The sequence below is a fragment of the Artemia franciscana genome, chromosome 17 (genome assembly GCF_032884065.1).
Source record: "Artemia franciscana chromosome 17, ASM3288406v1, whole genome shotgun sequence".
In the NCBI taxonomy this organism is placed as follows: Eukaryota; Metazoa; Arthropoda; class Branchiopoda; order Anostraca; family Artemiidae; genus Artemia; species Artemia franciscana.
Window position 1 is genome coordinate 21389367 of NC_088879.1, and position 21731 is coordinate 21411097.

At 35.0% G+C, this 21731-nt stretch overlaps 3 protein-coding genes across 5 annotated transcripts in view; all 3 read left to right on the plus strand.

Moving 5' to 3' along the window:
- LOC136037993 (cuticlin-4-like) overlaps window positions 1-4515 on the plus strand; it is an 85175-nt gene extending 80660 nt beyond the window's left edge. Inside the window, exons 8-9 of the mRNA XM_065720897.1 lie at window positions 719-934; window positions 2219-4515. Coding sequence (XP_065576969.1) covers window positions 719-934; window positions 2219-2428 — 426 coding nt within the window. The 3' untranslated portion in view covers window positions 2429-4515. The remainder of the gene's footprint in view (window positions 1-718; window positions 935-2218) is intronic.
- LOC136037995 (UDP-N-acetylglucosamine transporter-like) overlaps window positions 1-21731 on the plus strand; it is a 446903-nt gene that overhangs the window by 317107 nt on the left and 108065 nt on the right. The gene's annotated exons all lie outside the window — the stretch shown is intronic.
- The window catches only part of LOC136037994 (histone-arginine methyltransferase CARMER-like), a 50224-nt gene continuing 47928 nt past the window's right edge, over window positions 19436-21731 (plus strand). For both annotated transcript variants that reach the window (XM_065720898.1, XM_065720899.1), the window contains exon 1: window positions 19436-19625. In XM_065720898.1, the coding sequence (XP_065576970.1) occupies window positions 19499-19625 (127 nt within the window). In that variant the 5' untranslated portion in view covers window positions 19436-19498. The remainder of the gene's footprint in view (window positions 19626-21731) is intronic.

Below are 21731 nucleotides of genomic sequence, written 5' to 3' on the forward strand. Positions count from 1 at the left end.
AAATCGATGGATCAATTTTTAGAAGCTTCTGGGTGTTTTTATTCGGATTCATTTGTACATAGATCAGTGCGTACCATCATTATCCGTATAATCTAGTTAATCTAGCATTTGAATGAAACGAATAAAGACAAATTTAGCTGTGGGATTTTTGAAGAGTAAAGAGCAACAGTAAGACTTAACACGAACAGGAATCTTCTCAAATGTAAAAGTTTCTCAGCTCTTCATGTTCTTTACGGTAAAACTTCCCTTGTTCTTTCAAGAAAACTACACATATTTTTACTCGTGTAGCATAAATTGAAAGGGAGTAGTCAGGACTTGTCCCAGTTAAAAATAGGAACGGGGCTACAGTTAGTGACCAGAAAAAGGGAAATTTATTCCAGTTTTGCTTCTCAAAGGGATTATTTATCCTGGCTTTACTCTTTTAGCTATAGCTCTCAAGTCCTTCATCACCTCTACCAAGTTGATAATTTTGAGAGACAATGTAGACATGGATGAACATTCCAAATTGACTTTTGTCATGAACAGCATCAAATTCAGCATTTCCGTATTTCAACTGATAAATTTGAAGTTGAGCAGCAACTCGGCAAATATTTTATTCTCTAGTGACACATCAAGCTCTGATTCTTACTTGGGTTCACCTACCTTCATAAATTTTGTCAGAAAAACAAATTTGCATGAATTAATAGAAGTAAATATAAAGGCTTCAATTTTTTTTCAGCCGCCAATATGTGACGTTGCTGGGAATAATCTCCGCCGGAAGCGCCGAATTCAAAGAAATACACAAGAAGATTTTATTGTTCCTCAATATTATGTTGGCGATTCGAAGTTTGCTCAGAATGCAACAATAGAAGTGTTTGGTGGCTTTTATGTGACAGATACAACAGATAGTCGAAGTTCCAATCCCTTAGGAACGGAAGAAAGGGATTCTCCAGAAGTAAGTATCGTGAGGCCTATTTAGTTGTTAGTCTTACAGTAGTTAATCCCAGTGTCCAATAATTACTGTGTCTTTCCCAAGATCACAGTCAAAGCATTACTGTTGTTTTAGTAAAGTGCGACGCGTCTCCCAAGCATATTTCTAATTAATATTCTTACTATATACAACGGTTGGTTCTAAAAGTGTGGGAGACGGTTTATTCGATCGTAAGTTATAAACTTTAACTAAGCGATGCAATTAACCAAAGGACAGTCAACAGTCTGTCAGTACCCTTTTTACACCTAGATGCTTTTACAACTCCAAAAGTGATAAGATCAAATTTCAAGACAGTAATCGAACCATTTGGAAGATACAAGAAATACCTCTAGGGTTGACTTTTTTATTATTATTATCTATTTTTATTGGTCATACGCGTATAAATAAAACTTAAAATTACATTCAGGTCAAGGGAGGGTGAAGCGGTGGCTTCCTGGGTCTACCACCGCTTTAAGTATTCTTCGAACAGGAAGATAAGGCAGAAATCCCTTCTAAGATCCCCGAAGAGTTCATTAGACTCTCTTTTGATCCAAACGAGCCCGCGGAGAACATCATTTTTGACGCTAAGATACAACGAACTTTCTTGGTATTTTGTTACCGTGCTACAGACCATTGTTGCTATACTACACATATCAAGCTTTTTTAACAAGCTCGTCTATGGGCTAAGTGTAGCTACTTTGCTTTTCTTTTCTGAATTTATGCGTAAATGCTAAGTGTGCTTATTGTTTTATTTGTTTTCTTTTTGTTGCTGAACTTCAAACTAACTTTTGTTTTTAATTTTACAATCTTTTGGTCATCAACAATTTCTCACTCAAACGAATAGTGGTCAAATTTAGGTTCCTTAAGAAATTAGCCACGCTCAATAACAAATTAGGACTTTTTTTGAACCGATTTAGAAAGATTTTTTAAATTTTCGTGGTAGCACTGGTGAAATCTTAGCCTTGCGAATTCTCAAAAAAATTTCTCATTGTCCAAATAAATCAGTCAGTAGAGTTAAAGTAAGAAAAGGGGCAATTAAAAACTACAAATTTATTAAATATAGAAAAACATCAATGATGACAATCTCTACTAAAATTTGAAAGCTCAAAGGCAAAATCTTTAGTTTACAAGTGACTTCTTTTTGGTCTCTCTCTCTTTCTTTTTCCCTGCTCCTTTTTCTCATTTTTACCCTTCATTTTTCTTTGTAAAAATTTTAACGTATTATCATTTTCCTTGTCGAACTTCATATTCTTATTCATTTCATTTCAGATCGTTCGTGACCCCGATACATTGTGCATATCTCCTCGCCACTTTGCTATCGGGATAGCTATTGCTGGTCTAATACTAATATTTGCAGTAATCGCCGTTATACTAATTTTGGTCTCTAGAAGAAGGAGACGGAAGGCAATTAGCACAACAGGAAGTTCCATATATTCTGGCCAGTACTCAAACACGGCTTATAGTAGCCATTCGAGTTAGTTTTTTAGGATACATGGCCAATTGTTTATGTTGTGTATAGTTTTAAGTGCCATATGTGATATAATTTGTTTTTTGTGGCTCATTTGTCTGCGCTTGTCCTGTGAATTTAAGTTGTCGTTTCTAGCTGTGTATGTACAATGTTGTCATGTACTTTGTGGTAGGTAGGGAAAAAACTATCGTAAATAGCACTTAGACAACGTGGCTAAATTGGCAAGTCTTGAGTGTGGCATACACCCGGTTACCGAAAATTTTTCTTATACCAGTTATGACAGAGTTACGAAACATACTACCTTTAAGCAGGGAGGTTGGAGAGTTCATATCCAAGAATATTCCAGGGAGGCTAATCAAAAAGGCTTCTAGCTAAAATTGCACCAAGGTTAAATTTTTCTTTGCGAAGAGAGGACTCCAGCAAAGTTTTGTAGATGATCCTTGCTTTTAGATGTCTGGAAAAAGTCATTTTTTATGTTTTTGAATTTCACTAGGGTTACGCCCCCTCAGTATTCTTGGTGCAGTTTACTTCCATGATGTTTGAACATGCCTTTATATCCTGCCGTCCGGTTTCGAAAATAGCTATATCTTCTTTAAAACTGAGTCACACTCAAGACTTACAAAACTAATCTAGCGAAGTATAATTGGGCCCAAAGAATGTACTAATAATTAGAAATTGTTGGGGTTGTGGTGATGGATTTTAATTATACTAATCATAAAAGGGGCTTAGCCCTGTAAATGCCCTTGTTTTGGCAGCTATCCGTCCATACATTGACATTCCAAGTTGGTAGTATAATAGAAAATCACTAGATAATGCCAGATATGCTTTTTGGTTAGTTTTAATGAGTACTTTTTTAAGGTAGTTCTTCCAAACCTTAGCTGTATGCTTGTACGTATTTGGTTTGCCAAGTGCAGATCCGCGTTGAATTTACTGTTTTACCAAGTAAGTAAACGTCGAAGAGTAAAATCCCTCAGGGGCGTTCATAGTCCAGTGAAAACGGAGACGTGCTAAATGAAAAGATAAAAACTGAGTTGTACGGAAGTTCAATCTTTAAATTGTGGAACATTTTGTGTCTTTAACTTTGTCAATTCAGGACATTTTTATGGCTCAAAATGCCAAATATACCCTTTTTTTCAACCATCTTCCGAAACTATAAAGGCGGATAGTAGAAAGTTTAGGATCTTCTTTCAAAGTATAATAAAGGGCAAAAGAAGTTCTTAGCTAATTTAGAAATTACATTAAAGTGCAAAAGTGTGTATCTTAATGGAATAATATAGCCAGCTTAGAATGCTGCTTCCCCAAAAAATGGTTGCACTTAGATAAATCTTTACATAAAGCATGACAGTATGCATTTTCTTTTATAATTTAAAGCTACAAGTCAATAATAAGCTGAATTTAGACTGAGGTAAAGACAAGATTAGTATTTTTTACCAGTTTTTAATATTGTAGGTTTTTAAAAGAGAATACTTTTTGACCCACACACTATAAATTTTTTCTAATATTTTTTTGAGCATTTTAGTATGTACCTTTTTTTCCATTTTCATGACCTTATGGCCAATATTCCCCCCCCCCCCCAAATGTCACCTCCTCTCCTCTAGGTAAAAATTCTGTATATATATCCGTGAGTGAATAAAACGAAGATATACCATCAGGACTTGAATAAAATCCTTGGGGACTGGGGTAATACAATTTTGGGGACCATTTAGAAAGGTAACTTCTATCAAAATGTTGAAATGTGCCTAAAGTGTGCCCAAACTTCAGTTTTATTTTTGAGGCTCGTTTAAATAGAATACTTTCGATTTGAGATTTTGTAATTTCGTATTACAGTATTGGGAATGAGAATCGGATTTTTCAAAATAATGTGAAATATTGTGAAGTTTTCTTTTACGAACTATTTGTTTAGATGTGATAAGGCATTATCTAGTGTGAATTTATTTTTCAAGTGTAATATTCGATGTATTTTTGGAGTATTATGTTTAGTTTTTAGGTTATATGTTAAGTTTTATTTTAATGAAGCGTTCGTATTTCGTCTATCTTCCTTTGCTTTTCTAGAAAATTTAAATTTGTTTTCCAATAAAATAGTGACTTTGGTACAAAAGTTTCAATATTTATCTATAATTTTTTCATTTTAGAATGTTTTTCGTTTATTCCTACGACATTACTAGAACCCAGTTTTTGGGCCAGGTGGCCCAAAACTAGAATACCATTCTGAGGTGGCCCAAATATGGAACTTTTGCATGTATGCAAATAAAGCGCACGCATTTTTTACATGAATCCAAGTGAAGTCTCAAACTCACTCAACTTCATCGCATGCTACACCTCTGCTCATCTACTGTGTGCTTCTACTTTCAATTTTTGAAATTTACGGAAATGGGAGGGATTTTGAGGGGGATGAAGTGAGATTTTGGTGAAAATTTCTGAAATGCAAAACAGAAATATTCTTAGCTAGGGACGTAAAAACGTCTTTTGAATATTGGCAGGATGTGTGGACCTAATATTTCACGTGGTTTTGCAAGATTTGCAACTATTTAGATAGTCATAAAACACCGTTAGGGAGATGCTGTAAACGGAAAAGAAGAGGGTTTTTCTTTTTTTTAAATATATATTTGCAACAAAATACCTTTTTTCACTAAGAAATGTTTAATTTTATTTTAAACAAATTAAACTTCAATATAATACTCAGTGTATATTCTGTGATTCTTGTAAACAAGATAGGATTTAAGAACTAAAATTGAATATATAACTGGCCCGCTGATTTTTGAACAAGAAGCACAAGTTCTGTGGAGTTTTCGTCAAATTTTGTACTTGCATATGAGTTACAAATGATAATAGATTAACATTCCGTTGTGTCACTAGCTAAAATATTTTGAGAGGTATGGTAATAAGTCTGAGTAATTACCTCTTGTGGACTTGGTCCGGTACTGACCAGAGGTGTAACTGGCGAAATGCTCAGGGTGGGTTCAGTGGATTTTATATACTGGCTGGTAATTTTAGTGACTAATTTGGGTAGTATTGCTATTGATATTACTTCATTTTTTTTCATCGACTGACACTGATCTTCCATCACTGATTTTACTTGATATGTTTCCATCAGCCCATTTGTTCTAATAAAAAAAAACGCTATTCTACCACCTCAAATCTTTAATTTGACTGGTTTAAAACATCAGGGAAGGAGCGTCTCTTCATACATGACACAGTTTCCGACAGCTGTGGTATATAATGCTACTTTACCCTGAGTTGATCAAGAACATGTCGAATAGGAGTACATCACAAAATTTTCCAGTCTAAATTATTCTTAGAAGCATTTTTTTTACAATTTAATTTAAATGATAATTAATCAAGATGTAAGTCAGAGTAAGAAAATTTTAAAATGACAAAGCTGCTTATTCCAAATAAGCAAGAAACAGTTTCAACAACACCGCATACACAAAAGGTATTGGGTATTGTTCACTGGGCTTTTTTTAGGTCTGAGGTACCTTTACTTGAATAGACTCTACTTAAAAAGTCTGACCGTGTTACATTACTTCATCTGCAACTGGGAAACTCAATTTATAATTTTTTTTTATATTTCTAAATCGATTGGCTATCTCAGAATTTTTAATCAGTAGTAACTTGCTCCTCTGTGGGGCAAAACCGTAGTTTGGTGCCACAAAATAGCACAAAACGTCGTTACCCCGTGATACAATCTTTTTGATCACTTTACAAGGGTCTGGAACGGTAAAATCCTAGACAAGCTACTTTCCGCAATATTTAAAAGCGCTTAGATTAGGAAAATGAAACTTTCACTAATGAATCCAGGGCTAAAAATATACCCCGGAAAGGTTTTTCCAAGATAATATGTTAACCCTCTTCTGATTTCCAAGTCTTGGAAATTTGCCTACTTGACGGGTGACACCTCAATTTCAATGACACCTAAATTTTGAAAAAAAAAAATTATACCTTAATTTTCAGTTTTCATTTTCCTTTTTTTTATTTTAGTTTTTACTTTTATTTATTTGTGACTTTTTTTTATTTTCTATTGCTGTAATGTAGATCGTTTTTTTCTAAATGTAGGATATGTATTTGTTGATCTTTTAAACCTCATAAAATAGGATATAGTGAAGTTCTGAAGCTGAAAACGCTTTTCTTGTTCTCCATTTAAGCAGAAGACCGATTCGGCAAGGTTTCACTTTTATAAGACAGAGATTTTTAAATGTCATCAAAGGTCAGTGTCTTCCAGAAGGAGAAGAAGTGGAGGTAGGTACTTCAAAATACCTTCTCATGACATACTTTAGTCTGTAGATCCATCCCTAAAAGTTTCATTTTCCCATCCTAATCCATTTCCAAGATAGCAAAAAGTAGCTTTTCTAAAATTAGACCGTTTGGAATTTTTAATTTCCGTTTTAATGAGCCCTCTCCCAGTCTTTTAGGACCATCGGTTCTAAACGGGTACTCCTGAAAAAGTTTTTTTTTAATAAACACGTATCACTGACCTGTAATCTGGGAAAAAATACAAGATTCTATATCTTTTAGATAGCAGCTTGAAACCTCCACATTAGGGCTCTCTAATATGAAGAATATAATTCTGTGATTTTCTGTAAAATTACTTGCCTTTTTAAGGGTGTTCTTTCTATTTTTCGAAAATTAGGCAAATTTTCCTTAGCTCTTGACGCTTGATGTGTGAGCTTAAACATAATGAACATTGTATATTTGTAATCAACGTAAAAAACCAGTTCTTTTTGGTGTATTAGTTGTTGTCAAAATTCCTTTTTTAAAGTTTTGGTTGCTATTTGTCCGATTTTTTCCTTAATTACAGTTCGTTACCACCGATTGTTTGATTCTACACCATATATCCTACATGTATTATGGAACATAGGTAAAATTTACATAATTCTTTCTTTTCTTTATTTTGTTATTTGGCATTATTTCCCTTAATCTACTCAATTTTATATGGGAGGAGTTTTCAGGGGACCTATCCCCGGGATGAATTTTTAGTAGTAGAATTCTACGCATGGGAGAATTTTCTTGGGAGTTTACAATGCCACCTCACTTTTACTATAGCCATTAGCACCAAAACTCCTTGTTGTTTTTCAATTGCTTCCTTTTCTTGGTACTTTTTCAAGGATTTGATACGTTTATTATACGATATCCTAATACTTAGCCCTTGTTTACTATAAACAACTATGTTATGACAGATGACAAGTGAAAGGTATTTCAAAAGCATTGTTCTCAAATTTCCAAGGTTCTTAGCCCCATGGTTCATCATCTTGGTTCTCTGATATAGTTTAGTTGTTACTCAAGCCTTTTTCGCTTTTCATATGCTGGTCCATAATTCCACAATTTTCATACACTGCAACGGAGTCAGTCATTGCTTTCAAAAGAAAAGAGAAGGCTTCAGGCCACTTCTTATGCCTGTACTTAATTGGTGCCTAAATTGTATGTCTATAAATTTGACACTGTCGCACTTTTCCAGTTTGATAATTATTTTCAAATGGTATCATGATGAAAAAGAGCTGTAAACAACATAAGGAACAATCTATTTCTATAGAGGAATATTTTGGGTATGGAAAAAATTGGAGGAAAAACTAAAAATATTATGATACAAGGTCATATCCAGGGATAGGGGACTAGGGGGTTTGAACCCTCCCCCCTCTGAAATGTTTGTCCGACTCGTAAAAACTTAATAAAACTGAATAATTTTTTTTGTATTTTTTTAAGTTTTTTGTAACCTTCCCCCCGAATAAATCCTGTTGTGATCGAAAAAAAATGTGACCCAAATATCTCAATGTTTCTTTCATTATAGCCGTAGATTGAACCACTTTTTTCGTAAGCCTACTACAGTTTGAAATACGGTCAGTCAGCCGGGTACACAGAACAGTCCGCAGGCAATTTTTATGGAAAACATCTAGTAAATCTTCATCCGCTTTCGGAGCACCCATGCTTCAGAGCCATACTTGACCACTGTCATCATGTCCCTTCCAATATTGTAATCTTGGTTTGCAGACTTATCTTCCTATTCTTCCAAACTGTTTTTAACTGTGAAAAAACATCATGAGCCTTAGCAATTCTACTTTTAACATTTTCACTGCTCCCACCGTCTTTACTAATAATTAAATAAAAAAACAAGTTTTTTCAACTGAAAGTAAGGAGCGACATTAATATTTAAAACGAACAGAAATTACTTCGTATATGAAAGGGGCTGCTTCCTCATCAACGCCCCGCTCTTTACGCCGAAGTTTGACTCTTTCTCTCAGCTCTTCTTTTTAAAACAGTAAAAAACTGTATTTAATTTCTTTCTGAACGTTTTTGAATCAATACATGTTTTGATTTTGACTCTCCGCAGAGGAATTTGCATTTTTTTTTTTTTTTTTTGGCTAAATGGCTTTCTCATAGTTTTGATCGAATGATTTTGAGAAAAAAAGAGCGGGGATGAAGCCTAGTTGCCCTCCAATTTTTGGGTTAATTAAAAAGGCAACTAGAACTTTTAATTTTTTACGAATCTTTTTATTTGTAAAAGATATACGTAACTTATAAATTAGCTTACGTAAAGAATTTCTGTTTATCTTATGTTTTTATTACACATATGAGAGGGTTCGCCCCCTCGCCAGTACCTCTCTCTTTACACCAAATCTTAAATTTTGTCCCAATTAATTAAGAATGACCCCTGAATCACAAAAACCGTAAAATAAATAGTTGACATTACTAAAAATACTTTAGCGTAAAGAGCGAGATATTAGGAGGAGGTGAGCCCCTCATATGGGTAATAATTTCTGTTCGTTTTTAGTTTCTTTGAGGATGAGTTTCAGTTTCTTTGAGGATGACAACATGCCCCCCGAAAGCCCCCAGCACAAGGGTTTTAAGTTGTGCCCCAAGGCACAATGCCCATAAGGTTCTTATGGGAAGGGTGGTCGTATAAAGTTTGGGAGGGGCTCACTGGATTGGATATTAGGAGCTGCAATACCGTTTTTAAGAGTCAGAGTGTTTGGAGGATAGGCCCCCCCCCTCACGTCACATTTTCCCCAAATACATCCAATAGAAATTTTGAAATAGCCATTTGTTCTAAAATGGACAAAATACCATATAAAAAGGCCTTTGGGGTTAACAGAATTCCCCAGAGTCTGGGGATAAGGGTTGAAAGTTTTGACCCAAGGGCACATAAGTCTTAGTATGGAAGGTGTGGTCGTGTAAACTTTAGAAGAAGCTAATTTGATTAAAAATGTGTAGTTTTTGTTTTCTTTTAAGAGTCAAAAGTGATGAAGAGCAGCTAGCCCCCTCCCTGAAATCCTCTTTTCCCGAAACGCATTCAATTAAAATTGGGGGTAACCATTTGCTATTTATAGTCCAAAAATCATATAATAATGTCTATATGGTGGCCAAAACCTCCCAGAGCTCAGATGCAAGGGTTATAAGTGATGCCCTGTGGTATTCAAGACTCTTTTGGAACCATATGGTTGGATAAACTTTGGATAGGATGGAGCTCATTTGATTGGAAGTAGGAAGTTTTAGTGCCTTCTATAAGAGTCAAAAGTAATCGTAAGGCAATCAGTCCCCCAAGCCTAACATTCCCCAAAACACGTCTGATCAAAATTTTAGGTATTGTTTGCATGATCTCAAGAATCGAAAAGCGTATCTCAAGAATCGATTTGGGTATTAAATTGGAACTTTCAGAGAAAACTTCAAGGGGTATATCATCTGATCAAAAGCCAATATGCTTACACTACTGTTATTACTACTGTCACTGCAGCACTTACACTACCACTTCTATTACAACTAATTGTAAGGCTAGGAGCATTAAGAGGAAAATTTCAAGAAGTATATGAAAATACAGAGATTCTTATAGAACAAATTCAAAAGATATAAAACATTTTTTTAACAAAAGAGACTATATCAATAAAAACAAACAGAAATCCATTTAAAAACACTTTTTCCATAAGATACTACTACTATTACTACTAGTAATAACTCAAAGCAGCACTAAGCCGCCTGAGGCCAAAACAGATAAGCACGCTCCTCCTCCAGCCTAATCTATTCAAGGTCTCCCTCTTTACACCCTCCCAGGAAGCTCCTATTTCCTCTAAATCTTTATTTATGACATCCTCCCAACCCAGACGAGGACGACCTGCTTTCCGTGTAGCCCCAGACGGTTAACCAAAAAGGACAATCTTCGGTAATCTGTCATCCTTCATCCGCAGAACATGGCCTACCCATCTCAATCTTTCTTTCATTATAGCCTTAGAAAGTGGGATTGAACCGTATTTTTTGTTCAATCAACTGTTTGAAATACGGTCAGTCAGCCGAGCTTTTCAAAAAGAGTAAAAAGCTCCATTAAGCCAAAATAAGCAGAAATAAAGTCAAATAATCTTCCAAGCATAAAACTACCCCAAAATAATATCAACAAATAAATGAAACTTAAAACGGACAAAACGAACTTGAATTAAAATAGAAAATTCAAGAACTTCCAGAATTATGTTCCAGTTTTGAGAAAGCATGGGGGCTATCAGCGCTACTCATGCTAATTTATGCTCGTTTTGACTTTGACTCGGCTATTTATTGTAATTTTTTATTCGTTTTGAGTTTCATTTATTTATTGATAGTGATTGGGGTAGTTTTACGCTTGAATGATTATCTGACTTTAGTTCTGCTGTTTGGAGCTGTTTACTTTTCTTTAAGAACTTGTTTATGCAATAATTTTTTTAAATTAATCAGTAATATAAACCAGTTATAAGTACTTTAAAGTGTTGATAAGTAGCCTTTATAAGCGATCTAAACTGTTTATAAGTAATCTAAACGTATATAAAATATCTATATTATTTATAAGTATAGCAGTAGTTGCAGTGTTAATTTCAAAAGCAGAAATAGTTGTTATACATTGGTAGTAATAGCAGCAGTGGTAGTAGTAGCACTAGCCGTTACAGTAACAGTAACAGTAGTAGCTACTATTAGTAGTAGTGTTAGGAGTTATAGCCTACAGAATACTAAGATTTCTCCCTTTGCTATAGAAGTCACCTGTATATCCTACCTTAAACAGTTCCGAAGTGCTGGACGTTACTTTCCCAATTTTTCCAACGAGTTCTTATGAATCTTTGAATTATTTTCTAAGAATCCCAGTAATATTTTTATCGGCCTCCCAACGGTCTTTTCTTTCCTCCTCTATTTTGTCTTCAACCATTTTGTAGAAGGGAAATGTTTTCTAGAGCCCTGTTATTAAGTCATAATATAAATGGCTTGTGAAAATCATCCATAAAAAAGCTCTGTTTCATCATCACAAAATAAAAGAAAACCGGACGTCAAAAACCATTAAAGCCAAATATGTTTTCACTTCTTTTAGATCAATCAGTCAATCAATCAATATTTATTAATTCAAATTAAAAATATACAGAAACAATATTATGCCCCAACAGAGAGCAGAGCTCGTAAGACTGGGGCAGCAGAGATGAATCAAAATTTTCCTGAATGTGAGTAATAAATATCTGTATTCACAATCTTTGAACTTCGGGTAACTTAGATAAACAATTTTGATCAGATGCATTTAAGAAGATGCTCTGGATGCTCTTCAAATTTTTTTTTTCAATATTTCCCTTAAAATGACCTGAAAGTTAATGTACTACCCTCAGCTGTTCTCGACATATTGTACGTCTTCTTGTAAAACTGGATGCACACATACTGTGTCTTTTTATTTAGTTGAAGATGTCTCTGTGCATTTCTCGAACGACGTGTGGACTGATAAAATCATCCGTTCTTTAGATATAGCTGGTATTTCCTTTTCACAATCAACAAAGGAAAAGCTGTTTTTTGTTTTTTTTTATTCTGTTTGGGATTCTTCTAGATATTCCTTTAAAGTTTGACCTTAATACTGCCAGCTTTTTTGAATATACAGGATCAGATAAGTCCTCGTTTTTTGATAAAAAAAAAAAACAACCTTATATGTTACCAACATGCAATATAAATAACTTACAGTCCTTGCACCATGGGCTGGGAGCTGTGAATCCTGGAGGCTCAGTCAACAAGCTTAGGACTATGTAAGATAAAATTGCTATCTGTCAACTTTGATCGGATGCATTTGGAGAGGGGGAAATGGCGGTTGGAAGGGACAGGCTGGTTGCCCTTCAATTATTTGTTATTCTTTATAAGTGGACTAGATATTTTGATTTTCAATAAAATGAGCCTCCTCTGAAGCTCATATGATCATACCTTCCACAATAACTTGGTATTTCAACAATGGGCAGCTTACATAACTTCAAGCCTTGCCCCGCGGGTTGTGAGGGAGTTTTGTCAATTACTAAGGCATTATTTTTTCGGATTTTGGGATTGTATGGGACAAAATGATCAAGTCAAAGTTTTTATGGGATGTATTCGGGAGAACAAGAGCGTGGGGAGCCTAGATTCCCTCCAATCACTTTTGACTCTTAAAGAATACGCTACAAGTTTCAATTTTTAATAAAATAAGCCCCCTTCCAAATTTCCGTGACCACATCTTCCATGTGAAATGCATATGGACAAAATTCTGTTCCATATTCCTCTTAGGTTTTTTTGCCTAGTTTTGCATCGTTGGTAAAGCCTACTTACTGCACCTTGAAACCTTCTTATTTCCCACCAATGGAGAGTTTTCCACATAAGATAACCATGCCCCTCTCACGCCTCTTTCCATTGCCCTCCCCCAAGAAATCCGATGAAATTTCAAGATATCCATTTTCATCAGAATAGCTGAAAGTCCAATAGTTATACTATACCTCTTGGAATGACAAGACTCGCCCCCTTGCCCCTGCAACCACTGGTTAGGGACTGATGTTGATACAATGTGTTCATTTTTTACATATGGAATTAGTGATTTGGAAACAGGAGCAGCAAGGTAATTTCGTACAAATTCTGGGGGAGGGGCAAAATTAGAGTTTCCCAAATCAAGTGAAAATGGCAGTGAAGAAGGAAAAATGAGGCATATAATACCACAAAAGCAAAATATACTAAAGAAAACTGACCCGTTACTCTGACCCGTTACTCTGTATGCTTGAATTATGCTGGTTTATCTTAGTTTTGGTAAGGTTATCGAAGAAGCTAAATTTCAGCCAGAGAGGGGTAGAATTGGGGTTTGAAAAGGAGGGGGGCAAACTGGGGCCTGGGAAGAAAAAGGGAAACTGCCATATAGCAAATTATGCCCCTGGAGGAAGCACTTCTGGAATGTTAAGATGAGTTTCGAGCTAGATCAAAACATATTATATTCACTTAGCCTGTAAAAAGGGCATACCGACAATTTTTTGGAAATGGTTTAGGTAAATAACAAAATTGACAAAATTAGACAAATTAAATTAAATCAAAATTAAATTTCGATAAACAAAATTTTTTTTTGATAAACAAAATTTTGATAAACAAAATTTTGATAAACAAATTTTGATAAACAAAATTAGAAATTTTTTACTGCAGTACAATAATGAAAAAGGTGTCGAAGCTGCAGTGATCTTAAACTTTGTTGTCGAATTTTTCGAGTCAAGTGATACTGCCAAATCGAAGAAATCCTGTAGGACTCACTGTCAAAATTGACCGAACCCTATCCAAGGTGCACGGGTTCAGACACAGCTCAGAATTATTTGGAAGACATATTTGAACTTCTTCAAAATCAGAGTGATTCCGAGGACATGTCTGTCTTTGTTATCCGTTCCCCAACCGAAGTTCTCTGTATTCCAGCAGTTGCTTACTCCAGGATAGCTTCTAAGCTTAACAGAATTCAACAGACTCTTTCGCAAGTTAATAAGAAAATGTCAACTTTCGATCTGAATTTCCCCAGTCTCCCAAGCACTGCCATTGGCAGTGATATAAGCAAAGCCACCGTTATTATTACGAATGTACCGCCTTATCTCGATAATGTATCCAACCGGAAGGAAAGAATTGACTGTATTTCGGGTCACGGAGGGCATTTATACTGTGCGCACCTCTGGTGATAATTGATTGTTAAGATAGATAGCGGTGCTGCTACTGACTTTTGCAAATCTGTGCGCTTGGTTTTTCGTGATTGTAAAGCAATCACGGAAAAAAGGAGAAAAAGTTGGAGAAGAAGTTTCTTGGTATAATGAAAGGTGTTGCACAAGATCTTGATTTTGCGCCTCTAGAAGCTTGCCAGGGTGTTCGAGACGCTACGAGAATCGGGAGCTGAAATTGTGTGAAAATTACGTTCGAAGACGAAATTTCTCTTTCCCCGGCCCATAAATCTAGACTGAAGATAGACTATGAAGTGTCCCAAGTGAATATCGGCAAATTCCTAGGTGTTGCAGGAAATGTCTATCTCCTGACCACCTTGCTGCAAACTGTCCCGATCAAAACCACAAATGCTCACGGGCCCTGGCCACCATTTGAACTCCGATAACTCACTTTGCAGTAACCCCCTTAAAAGTACAAATTATAGTGGAGATTATGTTGCTTACAGTTTTCGTTGCTCAAGCCTAAAGGCTCTTGCTAATTGCAAAGTCCCGTGACCTTCTCGCTTGCAATCATGAATGAGTATAAGGTCTCAGTGTGTTCTTTCAACATCAGTGGGCCAAGGATGAAGTGTTAAGCCTTGATGAGAAACTAGCTAATCATGACGTTGTTCTCTTACAAGAACACCTGCTCCCAAGCTGCGGTATAAACTTTCTAAGGTGAAGTTCACAATTTCAGCACGAATGCCCGTCGTACCCGAGGCAGGTCTTCTGGTGGTCTTGCCTGAATAATTAAGCTATCTTTGCCTAGCTATTTGTCTCCTAGCTGTTACCAATCCTCTGAACACTATCTTCCAATCCAGCTTGCAGACGGGGTCTTAATCAACACCTATTTGCCCCTTGATGAAAGATCTAGACCTCAGTTTTACATATATCCACAGTAGCGGTTCTTTCTCAAACTTGGATCACTGTATCTGTTCTCCTTCATAACAAACTTCAGCAGTACAAGTCCATGAATATGAGAGAGATTATGATCATTCACTTCTGTATTTCGATATTACTCCGGTAATATATATATATTTCGATATACTCGGGTGAAACTTTTCCGAAAAGTAATAGTGAGTGGCGAAAAGTGGTAAATTCTGCCAAGTTTCTGGATACAAGTTCTAGTGATACTACACCTCGTCCATCTTGGATCGAATATTATTCAAAAATATTTTCGAAAGTTAATTATGCAGTGCATAAGCGTTTCTCACGTTTGCTCAAAAAAAATTTGACGTCACGTTTATGTCAAAGACATGTGATTCCAGTTGAAAAATCGGCAATTGTTAAAGGTATTAAGGGTTTAAAATCAAAATCCTTGGATCTTGATGGGATTAGTGTTTCGAATCTTGTTCCTAATTCCTTTGAAATGGTATCTCATCTCCAACTGTTTTTTTTTCAAATGAGTTTTAGTAGTTCGTGTGTGCCCGATTCGTTCTTATGCGGTAGTGTTACGTCACTTCTACAAAAAGGAAAAGAGCCGGTTTCTTGCAGTTCTTATAGGCCCATAACGGTAGCATGTACTCTTAGCAAGCTTTTTGAATACTTCTTATTACATTATATCACTAAGCTTGCTCTAAATGTTGTGAAAAATTATGTGCTAAGCTAGCTATTGAAGTGCCTTATAGGCTAGGGTGTTTTCATCGCCTAATCCATCTTTTTTCTATATGTGATTAACTTTGTTTCTTGTTGTTCTTTTGCTGTTTTTCTTTTGTATTTACTCCACTTAATCTCTGCTTTGTAAAGTGGGTGATAAATAAATAAATTTATTAATTAATTAAGTTTAGTCTTACCCATTAAAGGTTACGAGCCTGACTAAATTTACCTTACTTTCCAAAAAAGAGGAAAACACCCCCTAAAAACATAGTCGATGAACCCTAATGAAAATCACATCGTCGGATTCAGCGTATCCGAAAACCATATGGTAGTGGTTTGAAGTTCCTAGCTAAAAAATGTGGAATTTGAATTTTTGTCTGAAGAAAAATCACGGATGCGTTCTTATTTGTTTTTGTTTTTTTCCAGGTGTGATGTTATCGACCCAGTTGTCCTAGAATATTGGGAGGGAAATAATTTGAACGGAAATATAAAGTTCTAGAGCCTTTTTAAACGACCAAAAATAGAGGGCAACTAGGCCCCCTCCCACGCCCCTTTTTCTAAAAATTGTCCAACTAGAATATTGAGATAGAATTTGTTCAGCATAGCTTAAAGGCCAAATAATTGTGCCTTTGCATATACTGTGACCCCGACAGCCCTGGGGAAAGGTCTTTAACATACAAAATTTTCCCATTGCTTCCGTATAAAATTTTTTATTGGGAAGTATGCATGTATTTATCGGATGGGGGGGATTCACTGCCGGTGGTATTTTCCACGGGGATAATTTACCACGGAAAAAAAAGTTTCCAGGGAGTGAATTTTTAGAGGAAATTTTACACTGAAAAATTTGCCAGAATTCCTGCACAAAAATCCTCTTATGTCTTGCTTTCTCTTTGCCAACTCAATTTTACACGTTGAGATGTTGAGGGTAATAGTCTGGGGTAAATTTTCACAAGGATCGAATCGTCTAGAGAATAAATTCATGGGAAGGAAGAATTTTTCCGTAGAGGTGTAACCAGATTTCCTGGCATTGTTCAAAAAATGATCAGACATTAAATATATATAAAAAAGTTTTTCCTACTGGAAGCAAGGAGTGACAATACAACTTAAAACGAACATGAATTATTATATATAATGGGGGTGTTGCTCTTTCTCAACACCCCACGATTTACTACGCTAAGTTTGAATTCCGTACCAATTTTCCAAGAGCGATTCCTTAAACAGTATGTTCGTTCAATTAGAACACGAAGAGGCTTTCCTTTTAAAAGTACTAAAAAACTTCAGCGTAAAAAGAGAGGTGTTGAGGATGAGCAACCCCCCTCATATGCTTAATAATTTTGGTTCGTTTTAAGTCGTAATATTTGTCTTTACTTTCAGTTGGAAAAACTTCCTTTTTAATTATAATCTATGAAAAGGAAGAGGGACCTATTCAAGAGCTATTTGAGGGGTAGGTGATATGAAAATAGTACGAATGTAAAGAAATTGGAGGAAGAGAAGATGCAGCCAGACGGTATAGTAGTAAAATCCCATACTGGCATGACTCTAAGAGAGAGGCAATACTTGAGAGGGAATACTCTATTTGGACTTTTCCCAGTTAAACATAGGAACGGGGCCACAATTAGTGAGAAAGAAAGAATTAAAAAGACAGGTGCAACATTTTAAGAATATGCTAAACCATGATATAGCTACAGGAAAATATATAGAAAAGAATGAAAATAATTGTAACACTTAGGATACGAAGAAGATTAAATTCGTCAGGAAAACTTCGAGTCAGAACAAAAAGGACTGAAAATTAATAAGGTTCCAAGTGCTAATATTGTGGTTAATGAGTTTTTTTTTAATGGTGGCTGTGAGGTTAAAGATAAATTACTGGCTAAAGTGAATATATTTTTCGAAAAGCACCAAGTACCTTGCTATTTTAGGAAAACTCTTATTAAATCTTGCCATAAAAAGGGGACACGAGAGTGTTGTAATTATAAAGATATTCGTCTGGTTCCTCTAAGAAGTAATTCACCGAGTAAGATAATACTTTTTAGACTTAGATGTGTTGTAAATAAAATTTTAAGAAAAGAACAGTGGAGTTTTAGCGTAGACTAAATTTCTTCGCTTGGATAAGAATTCAGAAGTGCCTAAGTAATCGAACACCTTTAGCCCTCAGTTTTATAGATTATGAGCAAGAGTCTGATGAAGCTGATTGAAGAGCTTTTGTGGAGGTTCTGTCCTTGTATAGTACAGAGGATAAATACATTAAAGTAATTACAGTTGGACACAAGAGTAATATCGTTGCAGCTAAGTTGGGAAGCCAGGTTAGTGGCTAGTTTCGTATTGAATCAGAAATTAAGTTCTATCCTAGTTTATATGGATTATTTTGACAAATTTTATCCGAAGGAGCACACCAAAGACAGTGGGAAAACACGGAATCAAACAGGGAAGTAAAATCCTCCAAAACTTAGATTACTCTGAAAATTTAAGCACCATAGATGAAAATGTTAGCAAAATGAGTTCAGGGTGCAGAAATAGGTTTGAAAGTCAAGAAGACAATGCTGATAAGACTAGGAATAACTGAAGGTGAACAGCTGACGCTGGGTACCGAGGAGATTGATTAAGTGGACAGCTTCACTTACCTAGGTGTTATTATTTGTGAAGGCGTTGGGTGTGGTGAAGATGTTAAAAGTAGAATAGTCAAGGTCCAGGGTGTTTTTCTACAGTTGCTTAAGGTTTGGATGAATGGGAATATAAGTCTGTGAACTAAGAATAGGCTTTTGAAGCCACGGTAATGAAAGGGATCCATTATAATTCTGAAGCTTGAAAGGCAGAAAAGGAGTTGCTAGATATCTTTCAGAAAAATTACCTACGGATTATTTCGGATACCCGACCGACTGATCGAATCTCTAATAGTAAGCTATACGAAAAGTGTGGTTTAATCCCATTTTCTAGGGCTATAACGAGAGAAAGAATAAAATGGTTAGGACAATTTCTAAGGAGAAAAAATGACAGTTGGCCAAAAATAGTTTTTGTTGGCCTGTCATCTTGGGCCAAACGAAAAGCAGGTCGCCCCCAAATAAGAACTTCTTGGGAGGTTACAAAGAGCGGGGTTTGAATAGACTGGGATGGAGGAGAAGCGTTTGCAGCTGTATTGGACTCAGGTGGCTTGATTTTGCGGTGAGCTATCAGTAGTAGTAGTTGTTGTAGCATATTGAAGTTACTTTGTCTACATATCCTGAAATTTTCGAAGCATTTGGAGGAAAAAATGAGAACATGATAAAAAAAAGTTCAATTCTAGAGCTTTACAAATGAAACAACAAAAGTTTTTCTTTAAAATGTTTCGTTCTCTCCTTCTAAACAAGCAAAAGACTCAGTTTTTCTGCAATGTGCTGCAATATTCTGCAACTTTTGATATTATGCTGTATTTGTACTTTATTTTGTTTCTATCAACGATTTGGCCTAGCGAAAATTCCTTTCGTAGCAATGTTAACTCAACATAATCAAAATGCATTCGAGAAGAACAGAAGAATCCCTCACTTTTAAGAGCAAAAGTACCTTAAATTATTAAAACAAATAATGGAAATAGCGGGGGTTAAAGTATCAATATTAAATGATGATGGATCTTCATACACTAAATATAATCATGAAGTAAAACTAATACTCGGATATGATCCACATGGCCTAAGCGTTACAGTGAAATCAAGTAAGTTTGTTTGGTTCAGAGACTGGGCATGTGACTTATTAGGCTAGCTTACCTTTCTCAGCCTTATAAATGCATTTATTACTTAATGATGGAATCAAGGCAGATAAAAGAAACGGTTTCAGTGCAGTTTTGGCCTATGCACTGCTCTGAAGTGAAAATGCTTTTAGTAGGCTACAAGAAGAAATTCATGCAAATTTTGATTGATATACCTTTTAGAGAGCTAAGAAATAGATTTAATTTTCAGAATCAAAATTTATCTTGAATCCAAATAGACTTGTTATTTCCATAAAGACAAGCAATCATAAAAAAAAATCTGAAGACTTTTGGTTATTTTGGTTTTGCTGTTATTTGCAGTTTTATAAATGCATTTATTACTTAATGATGGAATCAAGGCAGATAAAAGAAACGGTTTCAGTGCACTTTTGGCCTATGCACTGCTCTGAAGTGAAAATGCTTTGAGTAGGCTACAAGAAGGAACTCAAGCAAATTTTGATTGATGTACCTTTTAGAGAGCTAAGAAATAGATTTAATTTTCAGAATCAAAATTTATCTTGAATCCAAATAGACTTGTTATTTCCATAAAGACAAGCAATCATAAAAAACAACCTGAAGACTTTTGGTTATTTTGGTTTTGCTGTTATTTGTAGTTTTGGTTATGCTGCCATTAAAAGGCTTATAATTCTGACTTGTAATTTCATTTTATGTAATTTCTAATTTGTATCTCTTAACAAAATAATTTGTATTTTATTTATTTCAGTATTAATTTTAATTAAAATAGCCTAATACTTATTCTAAATCACTGTGCAGGTAGTATATATGGTGGCTATTGTTTACCCCTAAAGAAAATCCCCTCCTCCCATGGAAAATAAGATTTTCCAAATTTAAGAATTTTATTTGAGTTTTTTTCTGTAGGGGAAGTAACAGTGTATTAGCCTATATTTTTTCCTTGAATATAGTACAGCCTTGCAAGCTTTGCTTATGTTGTGCTATTGCTAAGAAATGTTTATTTCTAATAAAATTGATCTATTACTACTAATAATATTACTATATGTCATTCATTCAAGTTTATGCTGTGTAAAACTCTGGAACAAACCAGTTTCTTTGTTAGTTTCTTTCTGCTTAGTATAAGACAAGATAAGTGACAGAATAGATTAGACATTTATAATTTTGGCTATATATTTGGAAATGAGTAGGGTGAGAGCTAAAATATTTAGACAGTTTGAAGTCCAAAAACTATTCTTGATTCATAATAGCCTATACAGAATAATTGTACCTTACACATTTTGTATACATGCCCAATTTACTTTAACTGCCCCCCCCCCCAACCCCTAATGTGCAAATATATAGCCCAAATTTGTTTCTAAGGTAATTAAGAAACTGATTTGTTCTTGAATTTTGCACAGCTTAGACTTGGGTAAATTGCATATAATGTGCAAGCACAGGAATTTTTAATGGGGAGAGAGCCAGATTTCCTGGTATTATTTAAAAACAATCAGAAATTAAATTACAAACCAAGTTTATTCAACTGAAAGTAACAAGCTACATCAAAGCCTCAAACAAACAGAAATTCTTGCATATATGAAAAGATTTGCCCTCTCCACAAGATCTTATAACCTTTGAAGGAATCAACCTCTTTCATATACATAATAATTTCTGTTTGTTTTAAGTTCTAATGTTGCTCCTTACTTTCAGGTGAAAAACTTATTATTTTTTTTAATTACTTACAGATAGTATTTGTCAATAGGAAACATACAGAACCAGTTTTTTAAAGACAACTAAAGAACCTTATTAAGCCAAAAATGAGCAGGAATAAAGTAAAATAATCTTCAAAGTAAAAACTATGGATTCTAATAGAAAAAAAAAAACAACAAAAAGACATAAAATATTTTTTTTTCTATAAGGAAAACTATGTCAATAAAAGCAAACAGAAATCAATTTGAATTTTTTTTCCCATATTGTCAAAGATTAGTAAAGAGCTTCATTAAGCCAAAAATGAGTAGAAACAAATAATTTTCCAAGAGTAAAACTACCATAATCATATGGATCATATGGTTTGAATTTTCAAACCATATGATCTGAGAGCTTGCAACAGTACTCATTGAACCA